General features: G+C 31.9%; 1 protein-coding gene across 1 annotated transcript in view; it reads right to left on the bottom strand.

The window, feature by feature from the left end:
* Positions 1-4,903: 4,903 nt before the first annotated feature.
* The window catches only part of LOC127735491 (uncharacterized), an 80,020-nt gene continuing 65,142 nt past the window's right edge, over positions 4,904-19,781 (bottom strand). Inside the window, exons 8-10 of the mRNA XM_052245671.1 lie at positions 17,917-18,070; positions 11,515-11,651; positions 4,904-9,624 (exon numbers count right to left, since the gene is read on the bottom strand). Coding sequence (XP_052101631.1) covers positions 9,554-9,624; positions 11,515-11,651; positions 17,917-18,070 — 362 coding nt within the window. The 3' untranslated portion in view covers positions 4,904-9,553. The remainder of the gene's footprint in view (positions 9,625-11,514; positions 11,652-17,916; positions 18,071-19,781) is intronic.

Here is a 19,781-nt window from a genome sequence, read left to right as displayed (position 1 = left end):
ATTACTGACAAAAATGCTTGTTCCTTGAAAGTTTAAGTGTACTTTATCATTGTTAAAAAATCTGGGATTGTTCTGTCCTCTTATGCTTAATGCAGAGTTGTCACATACACAAACAAATATCATGTTGTAATTAGACATTACATTCTTGTATTTAATAAAATAGGTTTTACAGTGTGATCAAAAACATGAATACTTGTTTTTACGTTAGGATTAAGTGATAAAAAATCTTTCCTTAATTTAAAATAAACTTTCAAGGATTTCTTGTATAGTTTATTTTGAGCATAACTAAATGAATCAGATGAGCTTAAGTATAAACCTAGGTATTTGTATTTTGAAACACATTCCAGATTTATACTCTGAAATGTACATAAAACGATAATTGTAAACGACAAAGATAAACAATTCGAGAAATGTGAAAAAGAAAGATTTTGCATAATTCATAAAAAAAACCAATTAAAGGTGTTTTCTTCATATAAAACAAAACTAAAATTAAGATGATCTTTTTCGTTTTCATTTTTTACATTTTGGAAATTCCTTGTAGTTGACAGATATTAACCACTTTTTGAAGAATTTGGTCGATTTAGAATTTCACATATTGGATATAATTCTGTCTACTTTTAACGACCTTTTGACTCTAAATGTCTTTTGTGTCGTTGGGTTGGTGTCTCGTTTACGCATACCACTATTCTACTGTTATTCATTTAATTAACTACCTTTATAAAAGAAAGAATATTAACTGCTTCATGGCGGGAGGAAGTGTTTTATTTGAAAACTTACTTAGTTAAGTGGGCAGTGGCGGATCCAGGGGGAGGGTTCCGGGGGTTGGAACCCCCCTTTTTTTACGATCAATGCTTTTGAATGGGGACATATGTTTGGAACCCCCCTTTTCCTGGGTTGGACACCCCCCCCTTTTTAAAAATGGCTGGATCCGCCCCTGGTGGGTGAACACGAAACACATAACGTACATATAAATTAGGCCTGTATCGCTTAACTGATGTTTTTGTTTCAAAATTCTTTACTTAACACCTTTGCTTTGTGTGGGACACCTGAGAAAATTTCCGGATCGTTCGAATCAATCTGGAAATTCAGCTACGTAAATTTTATGGAGTTCTCTATTTATTTTCTGCCAAATTGGGTCATTCGTATCTCCTCAGATATTTTGTCATTTCTTTTGGATATATTTTGAAAAAGACAAGGTAAGAATTTAGTATACATTCAAACCTTTCTAGCCGTCAGTGAAATTGGGTCTCAGTGGACCAGTGGAATAACCTGTCTGGCTGTCAGATAATGAGATTTAACAGTGACGGCAAGGTCTTTAAATGCTTTTTCATGTGTTATTTACAAAAATTAAATTTGCTTGGGAGCAACAAAAACAGGGAGCATGAGGATTGCACCCAAAGACAAAGGTACAGAGGTAGTACATATTTCGGTCATGTTGGGGTATTTGTAGATCTTGTTCTGCTGATCATTTTTGCTTTTTAAAATGTTTATCTGTCTATAATAGTTTTCAAGGTAATGTGCAAAATCATGGTAAAAATCATCATGTAAGGGCAATAACTCTTGTAAGGAGTTGACTGACGATTTGGATCACTTGGCCTATTTGTAGTTCTGATCTTGCTGATAATTTTTGCTATTTTTTAAAAAGTTTCTATCTATCAATTACAATTTGAAATTTAAAGACAAAAACAAATAAAATTGGTACAAATCGTCATGTAAGGGCCATAATTCCTAAAAGGAGTCAACTGACAATTTCTGTTTTCTGTCAACTTACTTGTAGATCTTTTCTTGCTTTTAGCCTTTAAAGATTTTTAAAGTTTCTCTCTATCTATTATAGTTTTCAAGATAACAGGCAAAATAAACAAGAGTTCACACGCTGAATTGTCTCGCCTGCTTTACTGAGCATTGATTTTATGTTGATAGTCCTAAATGTGCAGTTTTACTACATGTATCACATAAACTTAAAAGAGAGGCGAAAGATACCAAATGGCTAAAAAAGAAAAAGACCAACAGACCAACAATAGTACACAAAACACAACATAGAAAACTAAAGACTAAGCAACACGAACAACACCAAACCTGGGGGTGATCTCAGGTGCTTAACATGATCAAAGAAAATGAGGGCAGTCAGATAAACCAAGCCAGAAATACATGTACACCTTGCAATCATTCCATACATCAAACATAGTTGACCTATTGCTTTTAGTACTAAAAGAAACAGATCAAACCTTGAAAACTTCATATTGACCAATGAACCATGAAAATGAGGTCAAGGTCAGATGAACCCTGCCATACAGGCATGTACACCTTACAATCATTCCACGGATCAAATATAGTTGTCCTATTGCTTATAGTATCTAAGAAACAAACTTAACCAGGAAACTTAACATTGACCAATGAACCATGAAAATGAGGTCAAGAACAGAGGATACATGCCAGACAGACATGTACACCTTACAATCATTCCATACACCAAATAAAGTTGACCTATTGCTTATAGTCTGAGTCGATACCTCTGATGGTGGACTATCAGTCCCCGAGGGTATCATCAGCTCAGTAGTCAGTACTTCAGTACTGACATGATTTATGCGTTCCTGATGATGGTAAATCCAGAAAAGCACTTCAGACGCATGAAATTTATAACGTGTTGTTTTCATTTTTTTTAAGAATAACAGACCAAAACACAAAAACTTAACATTGAGAAATGAACCGTAAAAAATGAGGTTAAGGTCAAATAAAACATGCCAGACTGACATAGAATATTTCCATACACCAAATATAGTTGACCTATTGCATACAGTATTAGAAAAACAGACCAAAACACAAAAATTTTAACTTTAACCACTGAACCATGAAAATGAGGTCAAGGTAAGACGACACCTGCCAGTTGGACATGTACAGTTTACAATCATTCCATACACCAAATTAAGTAGAACTATTACTTATAGTATCTTGACCATGAAAACTTAACCTTGTTTACTGATCCATGAAATGAGGTTGAGGTCAAGTGAAAACTGTCTGACAGGCATGTGGATCTTGCAAGGTACACACATACCAAATATAGTTATCCTATTACTCATAATAAGAGAGAAATTAACATTACAAAAATCTTAACTTTTTTTGAAGTAGTCACTGAATCATGAAAATGAGGTCAAGGACAATGGACATATGACAGACTGAAACTTAATAACATAAGGCATATATATATATATATATATATATATATATACAAAGAATGAAGCATCCAGGTCTTCTACCTTCGGAAATATTAAGTTTCAAGTAGTTAGTTTAGCTGTCGCCGCCACTGGATCACTATCCCTATGTCGAGCTTTCTGCGACAAAAGTCGCAGGCACAACAAAAAAATGGTAAAGTTCATCGTTTAAGGGCAGCAACTCCTATAAGGAGGCGTCTGACAGTTTTGATATAGATTTGAACATTCAGAACAATTCTGCCCTTGTCAGATTTTCTCTCATCTAAAGCACTTTTCAAGATAATTATAGACAAAACTTGCATTTTACCCCTATGTTCTATTTTTAGCCATGTCTGTCATGTTTTGTTTGGCAGGTGGAGTGGTTGGACACAGTTTTTAAACTAAATACCCCATGGATGATTGTGGCCAAGTTTGGTTCCAATTGGCCCAGGAGTTTCAGTGGAGAAATTTTTTGTACAACTTGAATAACGAAGACAACAGATGACGGACGCCAAGTGATGAGCAATCTCTCAATATGAGCTATAAAGGGAAAACAAGAGATATGTAACCAAGCTTTTAAAATTATCATTTGAATTCGTACATATTTAAATCTCCATAAAACAAATGTGTAAGCTTTTAATTTGAGTATCTATCTACCATGATCGATGCAAAAATAAATCCACAACTTTCTATATATAGCTTCAAAATGAAAATAACACTTTATAAATCTGGTTGGTTTCATTAATTCAACTGAATTAAACTTCATCAGGAATGCTCAAACCCAGAAATTTATAAGTACTTAAACACATTAGTAGCTATTTGACCCAGGGACCTTAAATATACTGTGGATTCATTTATTTTCTTGGGTACCAATTTTCGTGGATTAAGAAAAAGTTACATCTCGTGGATTTTTAAATTCATGGTTTTTCCAAATAGATATCAGAAGATGTGGTATGAGTGCCAATGAGACAACTCTCCATCCAAGTCAAAATTTATAAAAGTAAACCATTATAGGTCAAAGTACGGTCTTCAACACGGAGCCTTGGCCCACACCGAACAGCGAGCTATAAAGGGCCCCAAAAATTACTAGTGTAAAACCATTCAAACGGGAAAACCAACGGTCTAATCTATATAAAAAACGAGAAACACTTATGAACCACATCAACAAACGACAACTACTGAACATCAGATTCCTGACTTAGGACAGGTGCAAACAATTGCAGCGGGTTTAAACGTTTTAATGGTACCAAACCTTCACCCTTATTTGAAACAATAGTGTAACATCACAACATAGAAAGACACACTATAAAATATCAATTGAAATTGCTTAACTCAATCAAAAGACATATTAACACCAGTGAACATATACTGAACAAATAAATTTGATCTATGATACAATGTAAATACAAAATAAATAAACTAAGGGAAGAATTATTAAAGTCTGCATACAAGCCTATAGGAAATTTGTCATTCATTGAACATTTAATTTCATGGTTCACCTGTACCCTTGAATTCCATGAAAATTGGTATCCCACGAATAATAATGACTCAACAGTAGATAAATCCATAAAGGGTCAGCTCTGACTGAGAGAGTCATGTAATGATGTCAAGGTATTTCAATCCAAATCATTTTTAAAACAGTCTTGAAATTTCCTTGGCAAAAACTGATTTTTTTTTATGAATTATCATAAGGAATATAAGAACAAAAGAATAAATACATTTACACAATTTCTTTATTAAGAGGATAAATGCTACATTGTACAACAAAGCACGATAAACATTGAATATAAAACTATGTTGCATAGTTACAACTACAAAGGAATCACAAATCACCAAAACCTGAGGTAAAAATCATTGCTAGAAATCGTACCAATGAAGTATCCATTGAAATCCTTGAATAAATGTTATCATTCTAATTAGTTGAAATGCAATTACAATATTTCCTTCATTAGTGAATAGCTGTACAATCACTTTGAGGATTAGTTAAACCTTCTTTGCATTTTTCTTTTCCACATTTGATCTCCCTTGTGCAGTGAAACCATACAAGTTGTTAAAAGATCTTTTAATTTTGTATGAAGAAAAATTGAGAGGTCGGATTCTTCAAGATCATCTGAAGTTACCTAATGAACAATAAACAAGCAAAACCACTCAGGCAAAATACATCATTTAACAACTGAAGTATTGCACTACAATGGCATAATGGCACTAAGGCAATATTAAGGCAAGATAAAACAATCTATTGCAGAAAAATTTAAATAACAATCACCATAGGAATATATAGACAATTAACATTTATTGGCGGAGATTTGAAAAAAATGTTTATTTATTTGTAAGTAAAAGCTTTATGTTGACATTGTACATGAAGGTTTTTATTTTGTGGAAATTATTTAAGAGAATTTTTTCATTATTTAGTAAAATCAGCAACATTTCTTCAATAATTATGACTAAATAACATAAAAAATATATACTTTTCAAAAACACTTAATGTAAACAAATGCAAATTTATTCAACTTTGTCTTCAGATCATTCAATGCTGAAAAAAGAAAACCAAAATATTTGCTCTGTGTAATTTATAGCAAAATTCGTCTATAGAATGTAAAAATAAATTGACATTCCATAAATCTAACATCTGTTGTTCAATGCTCCCATCACCAGCAACTTTCAGCTATCTAATAGAATTGTCAAACAAAGTCTTACAACAGTGGAATGACAATTAAAATAGTATAGGAGAGTAAGGAGACCACTATTCTTAATTATCAGTTAAATTTTGAAAACAATGTATAAGCACATCAAGCAAGTCATTGAAGGCTTGTATAAAAACAATCAAGATTTGTGTTCAATGAAAAACCTATTTATTGCATGCAAAATGGTTTTATGCTTTAATTTTACAAGGAAGACATTGCAAAATAATCAATAAAATTTCAGCCAAAGTATCAAATTATAATTATTTATTAGTGAAGCACCAGGCAAAAGTGTAAAATCAGTATTAAACAGACTAATACATATCTCAACAATAATTTATACTATGTCTACAACCAAGAGATACAACATTAACAATACTATATCTAAAAACAACTGTTCACTAATAAACCACTACCAGATCTACTGCAAAGCACTTATATAAAATGACCTAATTTGAAGGACTATGGGTCTAAACTTAAGGCACCATACCTACTGGTAACAAAACAAATCTATGGTAATTTATAATCATCTTTTAAATTTCCACTTTTAATGTTACTTTCCTAGAAATTTGCCTAGAATTGTAAAAAAAATATTGTCATAACCTATAAATGGCACCCCAAAAAACATGCATTTAAGTTTTCAACAATATGAATTGCACTTCGGATAGTGAAGATCTAAAATGAATTTCAAATATCAGAGTTTAAATGCCTTTATAATTAGTTTTCATTCTAAAAACTTGAAACAATTCAAGATGTACAGAAAAACATGTATCAGAAGAAATCAAGATAACGCTAATTGGAGGAAATGTTTCCATTTCAGAAAATTACAAAATAAAATAAACAATTTCTGAAAAAGAACTATAAATTACGCTTATTGTTAACAATCTTTAAAATTTCAACTTATTGAAAGATTATCAATACTGTGCAATTTGTATATAAAGGTGAAAAAAGAGATGTGTTGTATAGCTCAATAAGGCAGACAACAACCACAAGATAGGCACGCTATTCTGTGTACATCCATAGTCCTCCAATTAATGGCATAAAAGGTGAAGGACTCACTAAAGAGGCCAATAGTACAAAAACAATACCAGTACATGTATATACAAATCTGTCCCTGACAGATACAGATTTATTAATATAGAAAAAAATCATGTATACCAGATTCATTTACAACCTTTAAGGCATCTTTAAAAATATGTTTGTTTCCCACTTCTGGCAATTCTCCATTTTTTTTTTTTTTTTTTTTTTTAAAAGGTAATGCCTCAATTCCAAAACATAAGTTTCAGTCCCAACATTTTTGGATCGTCAGGTGCAGGAAACAAATATATTTTTTTCTTCGTTTCAAAAATTATATACTTTTTGAATAATATTTTTAAAAGCATAGACTTAACCGTTTAGCTTAGAACTAAAAAAATAGCTAAACAATGGGAATTTAAAAAATGCATGACATTTTCATTTTTTCGTACCCATAGTGTTTTAAGATTCTCAAACGGTGAATTGCCTTAATCTGACTGTAAGCTTTCTAACTCTTTTAAACAGTATTTAAAAATGTACTCTTCCTTAAGTAATCTTTTTTTAATTCAAGAATTTTATTTTCCTGTTTGTTTAGTTTTAATTTGATCTTCATATTTCTGTTGATTTTTTTCACGATTTTTTTTCCATACAACTCATCAATAATAAAAATTTATAAGTTACTTTTCTAAACCAACTTGTGACAGAAAGATTTTGCATTGTATGACTTTGAGAACTAAACGTAAAAAGAACTTAGTCAAATGTCTGTAGTCTTACTGGAATATCAATGTCAATAATGTTTTTAAACCTCAATTTCAAAAATCTTTTTTCTTCCTCCTGTTTAATTTTAAATTTTCTTCCCTGTAGTTGTTATCTTTACAAAAAAATATTATTCTTAATTCAAAAAGAAAACTCATCAGTTCAAACAATATCCAAATTCAAACTGAATCTATGATACACAAAAAAACTGTGCAAGACTTTTCATTTCCAAAAGGAAAAAAAAATATCCTCATATTAGTTTCATTTAAAAAAAAAGTTTAACAAAAAATTACACAAAATAAAACATTAAACAAAAATGCTGTTAAAAGACTAGTTGGTGTATAAAAATGCAATTACATTTTGATTATTATAAGAAAAATTCTTATGATCTTCATAGTCATAACTTAAGTATGCATTAACTTATATTTAGTTTTGTAAGTTTTATCAACTAATAAACATAAAATAAAGAAGATATTCTTGTAATCTTAACAGTGATAACTTCTGTATACAATATCCAAAATGTATTGTAAATTTATAAAATAATATACAATAACAAACTAACCTCTATAAACAACTAAAAATTATGAAAAAAACATTCCTTTCCAATGAGTATTCAATTTATTAATCAGATCTGTTTCTAGTTATTGTGAAGAAAGTTTTCCATTTCACAACAATGTGTTACAACCTTGCATTAAGTGTAAAATATAAGGACCTGTCTATACTTTGAGAGGAACAACTAAGGGAAGGGACATAATTCTTTAAAATTTCTGGTATGTTTGAGTTGGTCATTTTCATAGACATATTCTAAGCTTTTAAGTAACACAGAACCATTACATGTACTTTTGTTACAGTAGTGCTAAAAAGCTGACTATAACAAACATATTATTGATTTTAAAGAGTAATCTCCCTTTACCAAATTATTCCACCTCATTTATGTAATAAATTTTGAGCACATGGTCAACCTCTTTGTGTTATACAATATTGGTTCACAACAACCTCTGTGTGGGCATAATTAGGTAAATTCGTTCACAACAACCTCTGTGTGGGCATAATTAGGTAAATTCATAAGTATCTTATGATAAAGTTGTATAAATTTGTAAAATAATTTCAACTGATGCATACATGATTATGCACAAACACATGTAATGCAATCACACATTTCAATAACTTGTTCATTAAGTGGTAAAACATTATGTGTTACCTGTTAAAATAAACAAAGTGAAGCAACATAAGTCACTAGACTGTGCACATTTCCATAATTACCCCAGAAATCAATTTATTCTCAAGTGAAAAATATTCAATTTCTGTTTTATTTCAATTTTGCTAAGAGCTATAAAGTTTTTAAGGGTAAATTCTCAGGTCTTGAAAACAAAATTACTCATGAGGAACTAAGGAATTCTAAGGTCAACTTTAAGCAACATTGATTTTCACAATAATCAATTATCAGAATAACTGTAGAAAAAATTTAACAGAAGTGACCATTTTGGAAAAATTGGTCAATGCTCTGAGTCTGAAGCAAATAGCATTTTTTCAAATTTTAGTGGAAAATGTAAATAAACAGATATATGGATACATATCCATAGAGACAGCCACCCATCCACAAAAAAAAATTCGGCTGGCCAAAAATCTAATTCACATAGCAATGAAATTTTTCATATTCAAAACTTATCTATAACAAGATTGGGAGTGACAACTGCATTAATTACTAAATTCTCCATTCTAATTCCTCCAATATATTATCTATGTATATGTAACACCATCTGAAATTCGAAGCATTGGTTTGAATAATTCTTGCAAAAACTTTCATTAAGATTTTTCTTTCATTGGTAAATAATCCATTTTACTATCCAACTGATGGTAACTCAGTGTAACTTTCTGCTTCATGTTGTTAATGGGTGTCCAAAGAATGGTATTCTAGTACATGAAGAAAGTTGCCAACAGGAAAGCTAAGAATACTGATGTCTGTGCTGCTAGTCTGACACCACCTATAAAATAGGTCAAAAACTCAAATGAACAAGCATCAATAATTGTGGGTTATTATTAGAAAGGCTATATAAACTGTAAGTAGTTAATATGTTTAAGTAAACACATATTTGTATGATGCTCAGAAAAAAGTTATATCTATAGTTTTCTACAAATAAATAGAACTAAGGAAAGATTGAACTCTTCTATGTATTTCTGTAATACCAACATGACCAATGGAATTTACTTGTTTAACATCTCTGCTCTGGTAAATGCAAGCCAATTTGAAAAGTTGAATTTCAACTTTGGGCTATTTAATTAAACACACTATCATTGACTTTAAACATTACTCTTTCCATTTGATAATTAATCCTTGTCACGACTCTATGTCCATAATTAAAACGGTGATAGACCTACTATTACTGAGAAAAAATGACAATCATAAATTTTTCCTTCACCAGTAACAAAAAAAAGTCTTATTAAAAGAAGAATGTGTCTGAGGACATGAATGGCCGACCGTGCGAGGGCTGTATAGCCAGTCAAGGTCGTTAAAAACTCCCATCATCAAGGACATGAATGCCCCGTTCAGGCTTTGCAATTTTCCAAGTTAATAAAAGGAGCATAACTCTAGAACGGTAAATGACTTATAACCCAAATTCGAACTCTGTCTGCATGTTGTGGTTCTTAGCATTATGAAAGTTGAGGTGAAAAACCATGGTCAGGACATTAATTACACAATACAAACTAAATTTACAGATTAACTCAATAAACTTGAATCAAACAAGTGAATCTGTGAACTACTGCTCACTAATGATACCCCCGCCCCGCTAAAAGTATAAGGTAAACAGGAAGTTGTTCAGTGATGAATCTGAAAACGCATCACACAGTATAGCTGACTCATATAAACCCTGAAACCAAATTTCAGAAATCCTTGTATTGCAGTTCCTAAGAAAAATGTGACAAAAATTTTCAACTTGGCTATCATGTGTAAAATAATACAAGTGTTCGGTAAACAGGAAGTTGTTGAGTGATGAATCTGAAAACACATCACACAGTATAGCTGACTCATATAAACCCTGAAACCAAATTTCAGAAATCCTTGTATTGTAGTTCCTGAGAAAAATGTGACGAAAATTTTCAACTTGGCTATCATGTGTAAAATGATACAGATGTTCAATAAACAGGAAGTTGTTGAGTGATGAATCTGAAAACGCATCACACGGTATAGCTGACTCATGAAACCAAATTTCAGAAATCCTTGTAATGTAGTTCCTGAGAAAGATGCGACGAAAAATATTCATAGGACGGATGGACGGACAGACAGAGGTAAAACAGTATACCCCCACTTTTTTAAAGCAGGGGTATAATTAACATTACGAGTGGGTAAGCTTTGACTCTTTTCACAAAAAATCTTACTATTAAAATTGATCACAATTTATACTAAAATGTGTATGACTCACAAGTAATTTTACTCTTAAGATTTTTTGTGAAAAGAGCTGCTGATTCTCAAGGTCAAAAGTCACAACAGAACAAATGATTTTGCACCTTAATCATCCTTAGTACTAAGTACATCAGGATATTTTGAGGAATGTAAGACATAGTCATAGATAAAAAGTCACAGATATTTTCACTAGAAATCTTGCTTTGTGAGGGTACAACCACAATTGCTGATTTGTAATCAGATAATACTTTCAATGATATCTTTCAACCTGGTGTAAATAAGATACTAGTAACCGAGTACCTAAAATATGACATTCATCCCCTTGACGTGACAGGAATAAATTATGTTTTAAGATCTCATCTTTCCCCTTTCAATTAATAATAACCCATATCTACTTATTTCATGATCACATAATGCAGTTTAACATTCATTCTTTTACTTAGGATATTATAACACATGTATGTGTAATTACCACTTGTTGGACAATTAAGGTTTCCGAGTATAGCGTTCATGAATCTGCCTTTAACCTTTGAAATAAACTCTACTGCATCCTCTCCGCACTCAGCTTCAACCTGCTGGGCATAACATTCAAACATCGATGTTGTACGCCTAAAAGTATAATAAACTGAAGATTTAACAGAAATATATACAGATATACAATACACCTTATCGCTATTTGTCCGCCATTACTGGACATCACAAAGGTTCCCGTAAATTTTAATGTCACAATGGAAAAGTGATTGTTGTATGACGTCAATATTTCAAGAAGCGCAAATTCTCAGGTCAAGCGACGCAGATTTCCAAATAGCAATAAGGTCTATATATACAAGAGCATAACCAAAAATACTCCAATATATTGAGGAACACTCCACATAGAAGTCTTTCCTCTGAAAAAATATGGATCCCCTTGTAGGAAAACGAAATTCTCAACAAAATATCTTGTTTAATATTGTAAATTCAGAAATTATTGCATGCATTTATAATTGCGAATTTTGTAGAATGTACTAAAATTCGAGATAAATTAATGCGATTTCAGGAAAATCGGCATACAGTTATATTTCTGATATAAGAATGTTAGTTCTTATTATTGCGATACTCTTTCAGTCGTATTATTCGCATTAATAAAAACCTCACAATAATTTTTGAATTTACAGTATTAAATCTCTTCCATAGGCAAAATTTCTTACTGTATATTTACCTTTTTTCATGTGTACTCTTATACTTAAAGGAGTAGGCCTGGGTGCGCCCTTAAGTTCTAGCTATAATTTTCTATCTCAAGCGAGTAGCATGACATGAAAAAATTATCACAAAAAAGATCAAAGGAAAAATACACAAAATAGCGATAGAGGTCATTATCTAATTAAGTTGTAATTACACAATAAAGTTGCATATTCGGCTCGGAGTATTATTTGTTATCTTTTGTCTATCTCACCTTAATTGTTTTTCTGTATTGATCACTGGTGTTGTTTTAACAGTTTCAAAGTTCAACTGAGGTTATGTATGGTAAACATGCATGTAAAGTTGAATATATATATTCATCAATATTTATTCAATGGTTTTAAATGCATGTAAGCTGCATTTGTATTCGCTGGTATTTATCTTTGCAAATACCTACCGCAAAATTAAAAAAAAAAAAATATGCTGCAAGTACATATACTGCATTCAAAGCAAAAATCAGAATAGCCTAATGCCTTTTTATAAGGTAGATAAATCTGGAAATTAAAAATTAGTTTCTATCAAATGACTTACACCCAAGCATTGCATACAATACATCTTGTTGCTTTTTAGGCCAAAAATAAAAATTAAATTGTTTGATGTTGCCTACTTTCCCACCTAAAAAGCAGCCTACCTGAACAATTTTATATGAATTTGGTTAAATATACTTACCATGATATTTACTATTATAAATATAGAATATTCCGCGTTTTAGAATGTTCTCAATCCCAAAAAACATCGGAAGACCAAGATTTAAAACATCCAATGATGTATGAAATCTACTCACCTAGAATCAATGTAAGTTCAGTTTTATTTTTTGCGTTCAATTGAATGGGTGTTCTCATCAAAATCTAAAAAAATTATTTAGTTAAATACTAACACAAGATTGTTGTATCCATCGTCATTCATCAACATGGATGAGACGGGAAAGCAGAATGACTGGATACATATGTATGAAGAGTCGGCACCGGTTGCACCATGCATGGTATTGTTGAAAGAAGAGCGTTTCTCTTCACAGCCCAGCAAGGTCAGTGCTAGGACAAAAACAGAACCAGAGAAGAAGTCAGCAGGTAAAAAGGCTACTAGGGCTTCAAAATCAGCTAACATGCAGGCTGAATATGATAAAAAAAGACTCCATAACCTTGAGAACTTTTATCATAAATTTGACAAACTTTTTGAGTTGTTTGCCTCTGGCAATCAGAATAGGGAATTTTTGCCCAGATCTGAATGCAATGAAATGGGTAACCTCCCATCAGGGGAGCCTAGGCCAGTCATACCATTAGAACCAGACTTGGACCAAGATATGGGGTCGCCAAGGGTTTCTAGGAACCTAGATATTGACACAAGGTCAGAAATATCTTTACATGTTCAGCAATGTGAAAGAAATTATCTGGATATAAGGTCAGATGAAGAAAGTGTGTCTGGAGGTAGTCCAGTGAAAGAGAACACTGAAGAATTTGATACTGTCAATAATCCTAATTGTTAACAGTTTATAAAACATGTCAATGTACAAAATTCAAATGTACATGGTGGTATCTCTCTTTCTAATGATCATGATAAGTCTGATCAAGGGCAGACAAACAATAATGTAAACTTTCTATCCAAAATATTTAAGGAGGATATTGCTAAAGAGAGATGTAATATTGTTTTGGTTTTAGACCAAGTACAGGTTGACATTTTAGAAAATTCTTGGCGTTCAAAAAACCCAGACAGAATTTCTGCATATAAAGAGGACTACAAGAATTGTTTTCCAATTCATGATAGTTCAGTCAAGTTTTTACAAGTTCCGCCATTAGATGATTTATTGGAACCTATGATAACAGACACATGGTCCGAATTCTGTCAGGTCCTGGGATACTCAGATGCTTTCTGTCATTTGATACACCGTAAAGTGGTAGCTCAAGATTCTGGCTTGAATGATTTAAAAGATATGCGCAGTAAGTGCCAATATCTTCCACTCACACATGATGGATTATTTGGTAAAGGACTTGGAACATCTTTGGAAAGGCGTAAAGAACAGAAAGACAACCGCTACTTATATGTCCCCGGCAACACATTGCGCGGGGGACAAAAAGATAAGACAGCACCTTTCTCACTACAGGCTGGACAGGAAGCAAAAAAGACTGGCTTTAAGTCTGGCAAGAGTACTTCACAGTCATCCTGGGGTTCTTTTCGGATCCCCAAGAGAAAGGATAGCTGACTAAGAAGTAAGTTTAATGATGTGTCCAGATAAACCAGTAGGGGGTAGATTAAAGATTTTTCTTCAAAATTGGGAGAAAATAACATAAGATCAGTGGGTTCTCTCAATTGTGAGAGAAGGATACAAACTGGAATTTATACAAAAGCCTATTTGGACAGGGATTAAAAAGACAATTGTACAAACAGACAATTTGGGTATTTTTATGCAAGAAATATACTTAAATGCTAGAAAAAGATGTAATAGAAAAAGTTCAGTTTCTGCGTTGTCTAAACGGTTTTTACAGCACATTATTTCTAGACGCCAAGAAAAATGGGAAGTTAAGAATGGTGAAAAATTTGAAACCCCTAAATGGATATCTAAAGAAAATTCATTTCAAAATGGACACTATGCAAAAGGTAATAAACTTGGTGATACTGAACGATTGGGCCATATATCTCGATCTGTCAGATGGGTATCTCCATGTCCCAATATTTCAGTCACACAGACAGTTCATGAGGTTCTGTGTTCAAAACCAATATTATCAATGGAAAACAATGTGCTTTGGGCCAACATGTGCTCCACAAATTTTCACAAAAATTGTATCAGTAGTTGTAGCATATCACAGAGCTCAGAATTTAAGAACGGTGGTATATTTGGACAATTGGATGATAGTCGATCAAGACCAAAATCAATAGATATTAGATTGAGAGAAGTGTCTCAAGCTGATAGTTTCATTAGGCTTCATAGTAAGCAAGGAGAAATCCAATTTAGTTCCAAGTCAGTCAGTGACTTATCTGGGGGGAGATTTTCACTTAGAAAAAGGGTTAACTTTTCCAACTTTAGAGAGAATAGAAAAATTACAGATGTTAATTCAGAACATGCAGACTGTGAAAACAGTAGATCTAGTTTTTACGTATTCTGGGTGTAATGGCATCTTGTATAGAGTTAATTCCAAATGCTAGTCTACACATGAGACCAATACAATTACATCTACCGGTATTAAATTTTTTGGAATCCAATTTGCAAAGATATGAAAGTAGAAATTCCATTTACTCAACATCTAAAATCGCATCTTTCTTGGTGGACAAATACAGTGAACACTCTGAAAGGCCGATCTTTAGTGTCTCAGATATCCACTGTTACAGTCACAACAGAAGCTTCCAAAAGGTGTTTTGGGGGTTATGTTGGGAAACAAATTTTCCAAGGGGAATGGAATTAACAGAAGAAAGAGTGGCATATCAATTGCTTAAAAATGAAAGCAGTTTATTTTGCAATAAAACATTTTCTGAATCAGTTAAGAAACAAATCGGTCCTGATCAGGATCTGTCTGATACCAAAGATATTAAGGTATATGAGGCAATTCCATTGTCAGATTATCTTAATAGCACCTCATTCGCCCAGGAGATTTTGGTTTCCCGAAATTCTCGTTATTAATAGTGCCTCCTATCAGACTGCCACATTGAGAATTTGTTGATCCAACCCAAAACCAAGATATGTCATCCGAATCATCAAATGTTGAATTTAGCCCCATGGCTCCTCTCAACAGAAATTTCAAAGGAGAAGGATTTTCGGAATCGGCTAGAAACTGGCTCAATGCATCTTGGAGTAAAGGTACACAATGAGACTATATCGTAAAAATTCAAAAAGTACAGTAGCTGGTGTGTTGGGAAACAAATTAATCCCTATTCAGCTACTTTAAGTCAGATTGCCGATTTTCTAGCATCTCTGTTTACAGTACAGAACAATATCTGGATATCGCTCCATGTTGTCAGCTGTGTTGTCTCCTATTGAAAATTATCTTGTTGGTCAACATCCTTATATTTCAAGGTTGATAGTTTTTCATTCTAGACCTAAGACAAATTTATTACCAGAATGGGATTTAGAGATATTTCTCAAAGCTTTAGAGAATGAACCTTTTGAGCCCTTATGTTAGGCATCTTTAAAGTTTATAACTTTTAAGACAGTTTTTCTCATAGCTATAACAACTTAGAGACAAATTAGTGATCTGCAAAGTCTTAGAATTGATAAAGAATCTATGAAGGTTCAAGAGAAAGGTATAACCTTTATCAGACACAGAGTTTCAAAACAAGATAGGCAAAGTAACTTTGGGAAAAAATTCATGTACCGCATTTTCCCAAAAGAGATTTATTCAATTATCATTTATTTGGATAAGACTAAGAATATCAGACAAAAGTTAGAGGCATCTGACAAGGTCAAGTTATTTTTGGCAATGAAAGAACCACTTAAGCCTGTAACATCAGTTACAATTTCAAGCTGGATTTAAAAGTAAAGGGTCATTCCACATGAGCAATTGCTCCAAGTTGGGCTTTATATAAAAGAGCCTCGACAAAATCAATTTTTGATGCAGCAGATCCGTCTTCTGATTCAACTTTTGTACGATTTTATTTGAGGGACTTAAGATTCCTGCAAAGTATTACAATAAATTTGTTTAAAATAGACAAGATATTACAGTAAAAGGGTTGTTATATATTTGAAATTCCCATTATATAAATGTATATATATAAATGTGTTACAGTATATGTATTATATGTTTTTTTCAGGAAGATGACTAGTAGTAACCTGTAAATAGTTTGTTTTTGGTGGAAGTTTTAATTTTGGTGACAGTATTTTAGATTTTAAAGAACTGTTTAATGATGTATCACTTTGAAGAAAAATATTTTTTCTTCATGTATCATCAGGAATTTATCCACCGCCTACAGAGAAATACTGCTTGGTAATCAGCGAGTATTCTACATTTATAATAGTAAATACAATGGTAAGTATATTTAACCAAATTCATATAAAATGGATATTTTTGAAATCTCAAGAAGAGATTTTATATGAATTTATAGGGTTGAATATACTTACCAGAATCTGCCACCACCCCGGTATAAATTTTAGTTTTTTGGTGTATTTTGGTTGTCCAATTAAACGCCATATAAAACTGAACTTTAATATCTTGATTCCAGGTGAGTAGATTTCTGACATTACCGGATGTTTTAAATCTCGGTCTCCTCAATGTTTTTTGCGATTGAGAACATACTAAACCGTTTAATCCTGGAATATTCTATATTTATAAAAGTAAAAATCATGGTAAGTATATTTAATCCTAATAAATTCATATAAAATCTCTTCTTGAGATTTCAAAAATATCCATTTTATGACACAAATTGTTTCAAACTTTTTATCTAAACCCTTTTTCCTGCTCTTATGTCATTTTCTAAAACATGTAATTTATGTTGTTGGCCAAAAAAAAAAGAAATCCCAACATACGTACCCAACCATATGAGGCATGGGTAGGTAACATCAAACAAATAATTTTTTAAGGGTGGCCTTATCAATATAGTATCTTGCTAAAAGACAGTCATAACATTTGTTTAAATTTTCTCAATTTCCCAAGTATGTGGTGCTTTCTTATTTTTTGTACTTTGTAATAAAAACAAACCTCAATGCTATTCACCAATACTTTTGTTTACTTACTGACATTCTTGAGCTTTCGATTCTGATTCTGGTTCTGGAGATGCAGATGAAGATTCTGGTTCTGGTTTAGGAGCCATCATGCTTTCACAATTTGCACTAGTTGCATTTTTAAAGGATGCTTTATCAAAACACCCCATACCATGCTTCATAAAACCTTTATAAACAAAATATTTGTTTAAATATAATGTATGCAACACATGCAACAGTTTAAATTAAAGCTGAAAATCTTTAGTATGCTTGTCCTTTTTTCAAATAAAATGTTTTCTTTTCAGTTTATAAAATACATTTTGAATTTGTGAGTATATCAAATGAACAACACAAGTACAGGAAAAAGGTAAAAGGATAAGAACTCTAAGACTATGTATTGTTCATTGTTTTTGTCATTCTTTGTAGGTATGTTTTTGTCATTCTTTGTAGGCATGTTTTTGTCATTCTTTGTAGGTATGTTTTTGTCATTCTTTGTAAGGTATGTTATTGTCATTCTTTGTAAGGTATGTTATTGTCATTCTTTGTAGGTATGTTTTTGTCATTCTTTGTAGGTATGTTTTTGTCATTCTTTGTAAGGTATGTTATTGTCATTCTTTGTATGTTTTTGTCATTCTTTGTAGGTATGTTTTTGTTGATGTGGCCTTTTGTACTGTACAGTATATTTAGAATTCCTGTTATTCCTTTTTAGTTATCAATTCTGAAAATGGATAGTGAATATATTCATCACAAATAAAATGTTATTCATAAAGCAAAATTCATTGCTTTATAAGTATAACTGATGCCAGCAATACTTGTAATATCTATGTTTCTTTGGAAAATGCCTGTACTAAGTCAGGAACATGGCATTTGTTTTTCACTTGTTCTGGTGATTGATAGAGTTTGAATATGTCAGTTTTTATGGACTTCCCCCCTTTTTGAATTTGCCTTGGAGTTCAGTATTTTTATTTTACTTTTTTTATGATGTCCATGGAAACCTTTCATTTGTCTTGTCTTCCAAAACAACATATTACCAGATATACATTTGTCATGTCTTCCAAAACAGCATATCACCAGATTTACATCTGTCATGTCTTCCAAAACAACATATCACCATATCTAAATTTGTCATGTCTTTTAAAACAGCATATCACCAGGTTTACATTTGTCTTGTCTTTCAAAACAGCATATCACCAGATTAACATCTTCCAAAACAACATATCACCAGATTTGCATTTGTCATGTCTCCCAAAACAACATATCAGATTTACATTTGTTAGGTCTTCAAAAATAACATATTACCAGATTTACATTTGTCATGTCTTCCAAAACAACATAAGATCAGATTAAGATTTGTCTTGTCTTCCAAAACAAAACATTATCAGATTTTACATTTGTTATGTCTTCAAAAATAACTGATTACCAGATTTGCATTTGTCTTGTCTTACAAAACAACATATCAACATATTCAAATTTTTCATGTCTTTTAAAACAGCATATCACCAGGTCTACATTTGTCTTGTCTTTCAAAACAGAATATCAGCAGATGAACATCTTCCAAAACACCATATCACCAGATTTACATTTGTTAACTTATGTCTTCCAAAATAACAATCACCAGATTTACATTTATCATGTCTTTAAAAACAATATATCACCAGATTTACATTTGTCATGTCTTTTAAAACGAAATATCACAAGATTAACAGCTACCAAAACAATATATTATCAGAATTACATAAGTCTTCCGAGATAACATATCACCAGATTTATATTTGTCATGTCTTTCAATTCAACATATTACCAGATTTACATCTGTCTTGTCTACCAAACCAACATATTACCAGATATACATTTGTCTTGTCTTACAAAACAACATATCACCAGATTTACATTAGTCA

The sequence above is a fragment of the Mytilus californianus genome, unplaced genomic scaffold (genome assembly GCF_021869535.1).
Source record: "Mytilus californianus isolate M0D057914Y unplaced genomic scaffold, xbMytCali1.0.p SCAF_3, whole genome shotgun sequence".
Classification (NCBI taxonomy): Eukaryota; Metazoa; Mollusca; class Bivalvia; order Mytilida; family Mytilidae; genus Mytilus; species Mytilus californianus.
This window is presented reverse-complemented; position numbering and strand designations above follow the sequence as displayed.